The 11,762-nt window shown below is 42.2% G+C and overlaps 7 protein-coding genes across 7 annotated transcripts; 3 read left to right on the top strand and 4 right to left on the bottom strand.

Annotated features, from left to right (window-relative positions):
- Positions 1-718: 718 nt before the first annotated feature.
- On the bottom strand, positions 719-1,096 carry CCR75_006271 (uncharacterized protein; the record flags this gene model as incomplete). Its single annotated transcript, XM_067964341.1, has 1 exon — positions 719-1,096. One exon carries the CDS (start codon positions 1,094-1,096, stop codon positions 719-721), a length of 378 nt encoding a protein of 125 aa, XP_067815384.1.
- A 1,176-nt stretch (positions 1,097-2,272) lies between these two features.
- Positions 2,273-2,650, bottom strand: CCR75_006270 (uncharacterized protein; the record flags this gene model as incomplete). Its single annotated transcript, XM_067964340.1, has 1 exon — positions 2,273-2,650. One exon carries the CDS (start codon positions 2,648-2,650, stop codon positions 2,273-2,275), a length of 378 nt encoding a protein of 125 aa, XP_067815383.1.
- A 665-nt stretch (positions 2,651-3,315) lies between these two features.
- CCR75_006269 (uncharacterized protein) lies at positions 3,316-3,711 on the top strand (the record flags this gene model as incomplete). The annotated part of the gene is made up of 1 exon (XM_067964339.1): positions 3,316-3,711. One exon carries the CDS (start codon positions 3,316-3,318, stop codon positions 3,709-3,711), a length of 396 nt encoding a protein of 131 aa, XP_067815051.1.
- Positions 3,712-4,898: 1,187 nt separating this feature from the next.
- Positions 4,899-5,216, bottom strand: CCR75_006268 (uncharacterized protein; the record flags this gene model as incomplete). Its single annotated transcript, XM_067964338.1, has 1 exon — positions 4,899-5,216. The coding sequence occupies one exon, from the start codon at positions 5,214-5,216 to the stop codon at positions 4,899-4,901; it is 318 nt and encodes a 105-aa protein (XP_067815052.1).
- A 786-nt stretch (positions 5,217-6,002) lies between these two features.
- Positions 6,003-6,521, bottom strand: CCR75_006267 (uncharacterized protein; the record flags this gene model as incomplete). The annotated part of the gene is made up of 2 exons (XM_067964337.1): positions 6,003-6,127; positions 6,164-6,521. 2 exons carry the CDS (start codon positions 6,519-6,521, stop codon positions 6,003-6,005), a joined length of 483 nt encoding a protein of 160 aa, XP_067815054.1.
- Positions 6,522-7,428: 907 nt separating this feature from the next.
- On the top strand, positions 7,429-7,912 carry CCR75_006266 (uncharacterized protein; the record flags this gene model as incomplete). Its single annotated transcript, XM_067964336.1, has 2 exons — positions 7,429-7,736; positions 7,846-7,912. The coding sequence occupies 2 exons, from the start codon at positions 7,429-7,431 to the stop codon at positions 7,910-7,912; spliced, it is 375 nt and encodes a 124-aa protein (XP_067815236.1).
- Positions 7,913-9,861: 1,949 nt separating this feature from the next.
- Positions 9,862-10,239, top strand: CCR75_006265 (uncharacterized protein; the record flags this gene model as incomplete). The annotated part of the gene is made up of 1 exon (XM_067964335.1): positions 9,862-10,239. One exon carries the CDS (start codon positions 9,862-9,864, stop codon positions 10,237-10,239), a length of 378 nt encoding a protein of 125 aa, XP_067815053.1.
- Between the last annotated feature and the right edge of the window lie 1,523 nt (positions 10,240-11,762).

Raw genomic sequence — 11,762 nt, 5'->3', positions numbered from 1 at the left:
GATGTAAACTAGCAACCGCAAACACATATACTATGTTATAGTAACTATTCACTACACGTTGTCAATTAATAGTATCACCGCGAAACTTTCTCGACTATAATCTTGAAGGAGACTTAATCGCAAGAGTATCAAAATTCTTCGCTTCATCTTTGGACACGACTGGTCGATAATGTAAATGAAGTTCTTGGCATTCTTGATCGCCTTGCGTCGAGCATTAAATAACGATAGCTTTTCTCGGGGAGGATTGCATTGTGCGAATGAGTTTTCTCACTTTAAATGCTAAGGGTTAAGAAAGCTCTCAATCGTTGCCACTTATTTGTCAGTGGAATTAGATTGTGTGAGATTAACAAAACCTGGGGACTAAGTTTATCAACGCCCTTCTTCATACTATAATCGTATTCACACAAAGTAGAGTTATAGTTAGCGCTTTTTAATCCTTTTTCTCAAAGCATTCTTGCAGACATCAAGACAAAGTTAAACATGCTAAGCCAATCACACGCAGTATATGCTTGGCAAAGGCCCAGCTGCTGAAATAAACATACTAAAAAAATGTCAATTGATACCATCTTCATTAAATTTTGGTCCAACAAAAGCTTCTTAACGCTACTATTTATGCATGAAAAAGACGCCATGACGTCAATCGTTTCTCGTACTTCTGCTTCTTTCTTTCGACGTCACGCCTTGCCATGTCAAGTTGTCCGACTGCATCTTACAATCTTCAACAGTAGAAGTATCCGCCCCATGGTCGACCAAATCGACAGTTTGAACCAAAGAGTTTACGACCAAAAGTATTCCAGTATCGAATTGGGTAACGCCAGCCATAGCGAATTCCTCCACGGAATGGGTAGGAAAAGCGCCAACGGAATGAATTCCGAGCCGTCGGAATAATGTTACCACCACCGACGAGTTGTTCAAGCTCTTCGCTGTTCGACGGCACCGGTTGTTGGTCCCCAATAATCGACACACCGGGCGGTAGTTGTTCCGTGTCAGCAGGAGCTTTCTCCGCTTCAGGAGCCGCAAGGTTATCATCAGCGTAAGAATTGCTTATCATAGCTACAAGCACGACGAGGGAAAGAATGACAACACGCTTGATCATATTGGCAAAGCTTGCGATCTTATAAGCGCAGTAAAAGGCGGAATGAATTGAATGGAGTTTTGCTTCGATAAGGCAAAACGAAACGCGCATTTGCGAAGAAAGGAGATCGAGATTTTCTTGCCAACGATTATGAGAAGATCCCTTGTCACAGGAGCAAGTCATACACACAAACGTGACGAACGTGTGGAACGTGATGCATTTTGTGGAAAAATGTCAATCAATCGGAGCTGCGATGTTTTCTGACGAATATTTGACGTGATATCGAAAAAAATGTGTGCAAAAGAGATCTGAGTTTAAAATGTTGCCAGACATAAGCTTCACAGTTAATCACATGTAAAATTTCAAGCAAAAATACGCATTGCTTATAAGCAAAGCAAGCAAGGATTGCAAGTGTAGAATTTTGCTTCTGCTTAATAATTGTACGCTGCAAAATGTGTCCTTGTTTGACTTAATAAGATGTAAACTAGCAACCGCAAACACATATACTATGTTATAGTAACTATTCACTACACGTTGTCAATTAATAGTATCACCGCGAAACTTTCTCGACTATAATCTTGAAGGAGACTTAATCGCAAGAGTATCAAAATTCTTCGCTTCATCTTTGGACACGACTGGTCGATAATGTAAATGAAGTTCTTGGCATTCTTGATCGCCTTGCGTCGAGCATTAAATAACGATAGCTTTTCTCGGGGAAGATTGCATTGTACGAATGAGTTTTCTTACTTTAAACGCTAAGGGTTAAGAAAGCTCTCAATCGTTGCCACTTATTTGTCAGTGGAATTAGATTGTGTGAGATTAACAAAACGTGGGGACTAAGCTTATCAACGCCCTTCTTCATACTTTAATCGTATTCACGCAAAGGAGAGTTATAGTTAGCGCTTTTTAATCCTGTTTCTTAAAGCATTCTGCTCGAAGACATGAAGACAAAGTTAAACATGCGAAGCCAATCAGACGCAGTATCTGCTTGGCAAAGGTCCAGCTGCTGAAATAAACGTACTAAAAAAATGTCAATTGATACCATCTTCATTTAATTTTGGTCCAACAAAAGCTTCTTGACGCTACTGTTTATGCATGAAAAAAACGCCATGACGTCAATCATTTCTTTTACTTCTCCTTCTTTCTTTCGACGTCACGCCTTGCCATGTCAAGTTGTCCGACTGCATCGCACACCCTTCAACAGTAGAAGTATCCGCCCCACGGTCGACCAAATCGACAGTTTGTACCAAAGAGTTTACGACCAAAAGTATTCCAGTATCGAATTGGGTAACGCCAGCCATAGCGAATTCCTCCACGGAATGGGTAGGAGAAGCGCCAACGGAATGAATTCCGAGCCGTCGGAATAATGTTACCACCACCGACGAGTTGTTCAAGCTCTTCGCTATTCGACGGCACCGGTTGTTGGTCCCCAATAATCGACACACCGGGCGGTAGTTGTTCCGTGTCAGCAGGAGCTTTCTCCGCTTCAGGAGCCGCAAGGTTGTCATCAGCGTAAGAGTTGCTTATCATAGCTACAAGCACGACGAGGGAAAGAATGGCAACACGCTTGATCATGTTGGCAAAGCTCGCGATCTTGTAACGCAGTAAAAGGCGGAATGAATCGAATGGAGTTTCGCTTTGATGAGGCAAAACGAAACGCGCATTTGCGAAGAAAGGAGATCGATATTTCCTTGCCAACGATCATGTGAAGATCCCTTGTCACAGGAGCAAGTCATACACAGAAACGTGAGGAACGTGTGTATTTTGTTGAAAAATGGTCAATTTGTAGGTGCTGCGTTGTTTTCTTACGATCCGTTGGAATAGTTTATATGATTGCATTTGTTTAGTTTACATCAAATATAGTCAAACGAGGGGTATATGATTGAGATTAACCTCACTATCATTTCACCCTCCGCATTTCAATTATCTAAGCTATGGGTGTTAACGGACAAAAGAGTCCCTCGTCATATTACATAGAAGACTGTAGACATAATTTTTGGCAATGACGGTTTGACCAGTCTTCCCTCAAACGGATCTTTAAAAGCATCCAGCTCGGATAAATTGGCTTGATTTTGCATCTGCGACAAGAAATTTTCAGGAAATCGTTGGCAAGAAAATATAGATCTTTTTTCTCCGCAAATTCGCATCTCGTTTTGCCTCATCGAAGCAAAGCTTCAATCGATTCATTCGGCCTTTTACTCCGCATAAAACACTTATCCTATACTAAAGCGTTTGCCAATATGATCAAGCGTTTCGTCATTCTTTCTCTCGTGGGGCTGGTAGCAATAATGAGCAGTGCTCGCGCTGATGGCAACCCTGCAGCTCCTACTGCAGAGCAAGTCCCTGCTGACAAGCAAGCCCCTGCTGACACGGAGCAACTACCGCCTGGTGTGTCGATTGTCGGGGAAAAACAACCGGTTCCGTCGAACACCGAAGAGTTGGAACAATTCGTTGGTGGTGGCGGCTTTATTCCGACGGGTGGGATTTCATACCGTTGGCGCTTTTCCTACCAGTACGGTGGAGGAATTCGCTATGGCTGGCGCTACCCACTTGGTTACTGGAACACTTTTGGTTACCCACTTTTTGGTTCTAACTGCGTTTTTGGTCGACCGTGGGGCGGGTACTTCTACTGTTGAGGACATTGCGACGAAGCTGGACACTTGTCATGTCAAGGTGTGACAGGAGAAAACGAAGCGATTGACGTCAGGCGTCTAGTTTCATGCATATTGAGTAGCGTAAAGAAGCTTTTGTTGGATTATGATTGAATACCACTGGGATCAATTGACAGTTTTGATTTAGTATGTTTAATCAGCGAGCTTAGCCTTTGCCAAGCAGATACTGCACCTGATTGGCTTGGCAAGTTTAACTTTGTCTCGATACATTTGTGCAAGATGCTTTTTCCAGAACTGCACTGATAACTGAGTGGCAACTATTCAAAGCTTTCTTATCGTAAGCACTTTTGCTCCTGTGCGAGTTTATATACTACCGATTAAAAATGGAGAAATCAGCCATAACTTTTATGAAATGTGCCCTTCCATGGACTCGGGCGTATCGTTGCTTGATCTTCCGCAGGTAGTGGCGTATTATTCTTGCGGTTTCACCTCAACCGTCCAAAATAATTATAAAGGCTGTTAGTGTCATTCTTATAGGACAATCCACCCCGACGAACGCTATCGATCTTGCATGTCCTTCGAAAGGCAATTAAGAATGTCAAGAAATTTGTTTGCATTGAATCCCCGTCGTATCTGTAGCGATTACACACGAAAGTTGGATGAAGCAGAAAATATTGATACTCATAAGGAAGTCTACTGCAACGAATACGGTCGATAATCTTTCACGTGACTTGCAGAGACGCAAGATTCATGTGGAGGTTCTCAATCCCGTCGCGCATCTCGCGATCATAAAATAGATGCTCATCCCCCAATCTGATTGGCATACTGATTAATATAAATCAAAAGATTTATTTGATTTATTTTTATCTGATCTAAAGCAACACGATGCTTTATGAAACTTCGAGCGCCCATAATTGAGTTTATTTTATTTGGCGTGGTGCTGCAATGTACGCAATCGTTTTGGCTTTCGAGGATTCATGCACTAGATTTTTTATTTTGCTGCACTCCTTCAAAACGTCTTATTAATGCATGAGATATATATTCAAATTTTTATTTTGATTAAAACAAAAAAAAAGATTTTATTCTCTCAATCGCACTCAATATCATCAAATATTAAAATTCATGGCGTCAAATGCTTCCTCTTCTCCACTCTCTTTCTTTTCGTCGTCACACCTTCCCACGTCAAGTTGTCCAACTGCATCGCACCCTCCTCAGCAGTAAAAGTATCCGCCCCATGGTCGACCAAATCGACAATTTAAACCAAAAAGTGAACGACCAAACCTGTTCCAGTATCGAATTGGATAGCGCCAGCCATAGCGAAGCTGCCCACCGTACATGTACGAAAAGCGCCAACGGTATGCAGCCCCACCCGTCGGAATAAAACCACCCCGACCGAAAAATTGTTCCAACTCTTCGCTATTCGACGGCACCGGTTGTTTCTCCCCGACAATCGACACACCACGTCTCAGCAGGAACTTGCTCCACAGCAGGAGTTGCAGAGTGTCATCAGCATGAGCTTCGCTTATCATTGCTACCAGCACCACGAGGAAAGAGTGACAAAACGCTTGATCATATTTGCAAAGGCTTTCAAATCATATTTTGCAACACTGCACAAAGAGTAATACATTTTTTTATGGTCGCTACGAGGCACATAAAGCATCTTATGCTAGATCGTTCAATAAATAAATAAATAATTCAAATTAGTCTTTTAAAACATAGCAAATCAACATGTTAGTACGAATCAGCTAAGCGGAATTTACGATTTTGCTCAAGTCTAAGCAGCAGTTGCTTGCGTTGCTGATAGCGATGACACGAATAGCGTATATTTTGCTTGCAATTACGAAACGTAATATAAATTGTGAAGCATATGAGCGACATAAAAGTGCGCTTGATTACAAATATCTAATTGCGTGTTCGACTCAAATCTTTTTGATGTAATGACAAATACAATACTGTCAAGAAATTCATAGTACAGGTCGTCAATCAAAGTAATTTGGATGAAGAAGAGACAATGATACTCATACTTACAGTCTCCTGCCAAGCTACGGTCAAAAGCCTTTCGCGTGACTTGCAAATACACAAGTTTCAAGATTACATTATGACTGCTGTGTGGACGCAAGATAAAACGCACCTTCCGCGGAGTGTACATGGTTAAATGACATAATGTGTCAATACTAGAGGGCCCGTCCTAGCAGTCGAGCGTTTTGAATACAAACTCAAATCCGCGAAAGGATGAGCGGCTTCGATTGGATATTCTGTTTGAGCTTTAAATTGGTTATAACTTTTGATTAAAACACTAATTAAAATTCCTTCTCTTAATCGTGTTCCAACAAAGCCTTAACGCTACTCGAGATCATCAAAAAAAGGCATGACGTCACATGCTTCCGCTTCTCCGCCTCTTTCTTTTCGTCGTCACACCTTGCCACGTCAAGTTGTCCAACTGCATTGCAAACTCCTCAACAGTAAAAGTATCCACCCCATGGTCGACCAAATCGACAGTTTGAACCAAAAAGTGGACGACCAAATCTATTCCAGTATCGAAGCGGGTAGCGCCAGCCATAGCGAAGTTGTCCACCGAACATGTACGAAAAGCGCCAACGGTATGCAACCCCACCCGTCGGAATAATACCACCCCCACCGACGAATTGCTCCAACTCTTCGCTATTCGACGGCACCGGTTGTTTCTCCCCTACAATCGATACACCCGGCGGAAGTTGCTCCGTGTCAGCAGGGACTTTCTCCACAGCAGGAGTTGCAGGATTTTCATCAGCGTGAGCACCGCTTATCATCGCTACCAGCACCACGAGGGAAAGAATGACAAAACGCTTGATCATATTTGCAAAGGCTTTCGAATAGGACAAGTCTTTCAAACGGAGTAAAAGGCCGAATGAATCGGTTGGAGATTTTGCTTTGATGAGACGCATTTGCGAAGAAAAGAGATCGATATTTTCTTGCCAACGATTGCGTGAAGACTCCTTGTCGCAGAATCAAGTTTCACCTATTAACGTGACGGACGTAAGAAACTTGACGCATTTTGTGGAAAACGGTCAAACGAGCTGCGATGTTTTCTGACGATCCTTTGGAATTGATCATGGAACAATAGGCAAATTGAAGATTCTACGATTTGACCTTCTTTAAATCGGATGTTTTTCAATGTGTGTAACAACCCCAGACGATTCACGTGCACTAAAGGGCACAGATACATACCCGGATGTCAGAATAAATAATCGGTTAAAGGCACAACATGAAAGTTACTGCGTTACGTCATCTAATATATAGAAATGTATTTTTCTTCACGCGAGGCTGCAAAGTATGTGGTCGATCGTGCTTTTTACAAACTCATACACTCGTTTTAAATATTTTACCACAATATGTGTCCTTTAGCGCACTTAAATCGTCTGTGGTTGTTGCGGAAATTGAAAGCCAAGGAGCCAAACCGTAAAATCTTCAAGTTGCCTATTGTTGTATCTACAATATCTTATAGTAACTATTTTAACGGATCGTCAAAAAACATCGCAGCTCCGAAAAAATTAACCATTTTTCTACTGAAAATTGCGTCAAGTTCCACATGTTCGAGGAAGATCCTGCTTTTGCGACAAGGAGTCTTCACGCAATCGTTGGCAAGAAAATATTGATCTCTTTTCTTCGCAAATGCGTCTCATCAAAGCAAAATCTCCAACCGATTCATTCGGCCTTTTACTCCGTTTGAAAGACTTGTCCTATTCGAAAGCCTTTGCAAATATGATCAAGCGTTTTGTAATTCTTTCCCTTGTGGTGCTGGTAGCGATGATAAGCGGTGCTCACGCTGATGAAAACCCTGTAACTCCTGCTGTGGAGAAAGTCCCTGCTGACACGGAGCAACTACCGCCGGGTGTATCGATTGTAGGGGAGAAACAACCGGTGCCGTCGAATAGCGAAGAGTTGGAGCAATTCGTCGGTGGGGGTGGTTTCATTCCGACGGGTGGGGTTGCATACCGTTGGCGCTTCTCGTACATGTACGGTGGACAACTTCGCTATGGCTGGCGCTACCCGCTTCGATACTGGAACAGGTTTGGTCGTCCACTTTTTGGTTCAAACTGTCGATTTGGTCGACCATGGGGCGGATTTTTTTACTGTTGAGGAGTGTGCGATGCAGTTGAATAATTTGATATGACGAAGGAAGAAAGAGAGAGGGGAAAAGGAAGCATTTGACGTCATGACGTCTAGTTTCATGCATATTGAGTAGCAACAAGTTGATTACGATTGAATACAAATGGTGTCAATTGACAAATTTTTCGTGTGCTAAATTTTGCAAACTTGGCCGTTGCGAAGCAAAGACTGCATCTTATTCGCTAGGTATGTTTACTTTATGCCTTTGAATAGAATGCTTTGATGATTGATACTTTTATATGACAGCCAAAAACCTTAACGCCCAGCAGGTCTTGTCAGTATTAAGCAAACAGCTGTCTTCACGGCCAAAGTATTTTCTGCAAGTTGTAACCTGTCAAGATTAATGCTTAATATTTTTTGCTCTTCGTTATGACTCCCTATCGTCATGTTTAAATTGCTAGTAATCGCATCATGCGTAAGGAAGGCTGGGTGTCAGGTAAGAAGAAAGGGAATAGTCAATCTATCCGTGTCATTTTTACATGCAACTACATGTGTAATGGGGGGTAAATTACCCTTTTATCTAATTTTTAAATAGTTAGTAACTCAAATCCCATTTATCATGGGTAATAAATGTGGTCGCCGCAATTTATAAATCTGGCGGCCAAAACCTATTTTAATTAGCTAGGGTAACGTTTTTAGATTTAAATAATTAAATATAGTTCAGTTCCCCCTTTTGATCTTAGAGCGTCAAGTGCCTTCCTAAGGCTTGCGCATTGATCTGTAAGCGATAGCAACTAAACGTCGGATCCGCGACCGTTGCCCTTTTTGGCATACGATCCAAAATTACGTTCAGTACCTTTTGGTGCTGGACGTGGGGCACTACACTCGTGAGCGTAATGTCCCAATTTCTGGCAGCGATGGCATTTCTGCAATCGCTTATTATTCGAAAAGCGAGGTTTCTCGCTTTCGACATAGGAAAGGTCCATGGGTTCTGGACCTCCTAGTTCGTGTCGTCTAGGTGGACGATATGATGACGAACTTGCTTGAGCCTGTCTCAAGCTAAAGTCCTCCTGTTCCGCTACGGATATTGCTTCTTCAAGCGTATCCAGTTCCAAGCGGAACAGGTGGGTCTTTACGGGACCATCCGTAAGACCTTGCATGAACACCGTAATCAACGTGTGTTCATGGACTGGGTTATTGGTAATACAACTCGCTAAGAGTCGTATGTGCTGGGCATATGCGTGCACATCACGCTTGCCTTGCTTAAGTTTCAGAAGCTCTGAACGAGCTCTGAACTCAGCCCTTGGTGGCTCAAACGTCTGTTTGAGTCGGGTTTTAAAAACCTCNACGTGACGGACGTAAGAAACTTGACGCATTTTGTGGAAAACGGTCAAACGAGCTGCGATGTTTTCTGACGATCCTTTGGAATTGATCATGGAACAATAGGCAAATTGAAGATTCTACGATTTGACCTTCTTTAAATCGGATGTTTTTCAATGTGTGTAACAACCCCAGACGATTCACGTGCACTAAAGGGCACAGATACATACCCGGATGTCAGAATAAATAATCGGTTAAAGGCACAACATGAAAGTTACTGCGCTACGTCATCTAATATATAGAAATGTATTTTTCTTCACGCGAGGCTGCAAAGTATGTGGTCGATCGTGCTTTTTACGAACTCATACACTCGATTTAAATATACCACAATCTGTGTCCTACAGCGCACCTAAATCGTCTGTGGTTGTTGCGGAAATTGAAAGTCAAGGAGGCCACCAAACCGTTAAATCTTCAAGTTGCCTATTGTTGTGTCTACAATATCTTATAGTAATTATTCCAACGGATCGTCAGAAAACATCGCAGCTCCGAATAAATTAACTATTCTTCTACAGAAAATTGCGTCAAGTTCCACATGTTCGAGGAAGATCCTGCTTTTGCGACAAGGAGTCTTCATGGGATCGTTGGCAAAAAAATACCGATCTCTTTTCTTCGCAAATGCGTTTCATCAAAGCAAAATCTCCAATCGATTCATTCGGCCTTTTACTCCGTTCGAAAGACTTGTCCAATTCGAAAGCCTTTGCAAATATGATCAAGCGTTTTGTCATTCTTTCCCTCGTGGTGCTGATAGCGATGATAAGCGGTGCTCACGCTGATGAAAACCCTGCAACTCCTGCTGCGGAGCAAGTACCTGCTGACACGGAGCAACTACCGCCGGGTGTATCGATTGTAGGGGAGAAACAACCGGTGCCGTCGAATAGCGAAGAGTTGGAGCAATTCGTCGGTGGGGGTGGTTTTATTCCGACGGGTGGGGTTGCATACCGTTGGCGCTTTTCGTACATGTACGGTGGACAACTTCACTATGGCTGGCGCTACCCGCTTCGATACTGGAATAGGTTTGGTCGTCCACTTTTTGGTTCAAACTGTCGATTTGGTCGGCCGTGGGGCGGATTTTTTTACTGTTGAGGAGTGTGCAATGCAATTAAATAATTTGATATGACGAAGGAAGAAAGAGGGGAAAAGGAAGCATTTGACGTCATGACGTCTAGGTTCATGCATATTGAGTAGCAACAAGCTGATTACGATTGAATACAAAAAATGGTGTCAATTGACAAATTTTTCGTGTGCTAAATTTTCCCCATATGTTATTTTATTTTAAGGCGTTAATCTGCCGTCCTCAGTTTAATATGATTGGATAATTTTATGCATACATACGGTACATTTATCGTCTTGATAGGCTTGATGATTGATACTTTTATATAACAGCCAAAACCTTAACGCCCAGCAGGTCTTGTCAGTATTAAGCAAACAGATGTCTTCACCGCCAAAGAATTTTCCGCAAGTTGTGACCTGTCAAGATTAAAGCTTAAAAATATTTGCTCTTCCTTATGACTCCCTATCGTCATGTTTAAATTGCTAGTAATCGCATCTCGCGTACATTTATGCGATGGAATTTAAAATGATGGATCCGACCAATCAACATAGTTTTTAAAATTAAGCGGTCACATAGCGACCACTCCATTCAATGACACTCAGAAAGATGGTCGTTTAAGGGAGGGTGATATAATGGGGTGTATTACATGAAATTAACACTTAAAGGTTGTTAATTAATATATTATCTAAAAGGAAGGCTGGGTGTCAGGTAAGAAGAAAGGGAATAGTCAATCTATGTGTGTCATTTTTACATGCAACTCGGGGTGAATTGCCCTTTTATCTAATTTTTAAATAGTTAGTTACTTAAATCCCATTTGTTATTGTTAATAAATGTTGTCGCCGCCAGATACAAATCTAGCGGCCAAAATCTTTATTAATTAGCTAGGAAAGCTTTTTAGATTTAAATAATTAAATATGGTTCAGTTCCCCTGTTAATCTTAAAGCGTTAAGTGCCTTCTTAAGGCTTGCGCATTGATCTGTAAGAGATAAAAGCCTTCCTAAGGTATATCCTCTTGGGCACGAGTTGCTACTTGGTTCTACAAACCCCTGAATCCCTTGAACTAGGATTCCTTAAGCTTTAATAGCTTCTACGACTCCCTGAGTTGTTAAGCCCATTAGTTCAATAGAAGTAAGTGACTCTTTGAGTCTGAAAGTCTTCCTCTGACTTTAGGAGCGAGATAGCTCCTCTACACCTGGTAGCACTCGTAGTCAATCTTCGCCTGAGTCTTTAAAAGACGAATTTCTCACGAAAATGGAAGAGGTTCCAGAATTGTCATAAGCGCAACGCGCCGCTAGTGACAAGCTCAAAACCCTATTTGGGCTTGAGCACGTAAGATTAATTATCTCCCAGGGAGAGTAGTGGCATTTCACTGACGGCATAGCCTCCCACTTATTCTACACCTCCCAAGTCATTTCACAACGTCAGACTAGAGTCAAGCTCAACAGGGTCTTCTTTCCCCGCTGATTATTCCAAGCCCGTTCCCTTGGCTGTGGGTTCGCTAGACAGTAGATAAGACAGTGGGAATCTCATTAATCCATTCATGCGCGTCACTAGA

Source organism: Bremia lactucae, linkage group LG3 (assembly GCF_004359215.1).
Source record: "Bremia lactucae strain SF5 linkage group LG3, whole genome shotgun sequence".
In the NCBI taxonomy this organism is placed as follows: Eukaryota; Oomycota; class Peronosporomycetes; order Peronosporales; family Peronosporaceae; genus Bremia; species Bremia lactucae.
The sequence above is the reverse complement of the archived record's forward strand: the minus strand, read 5'-3'. Positions and strand labels throughout refer to the sequence as shown.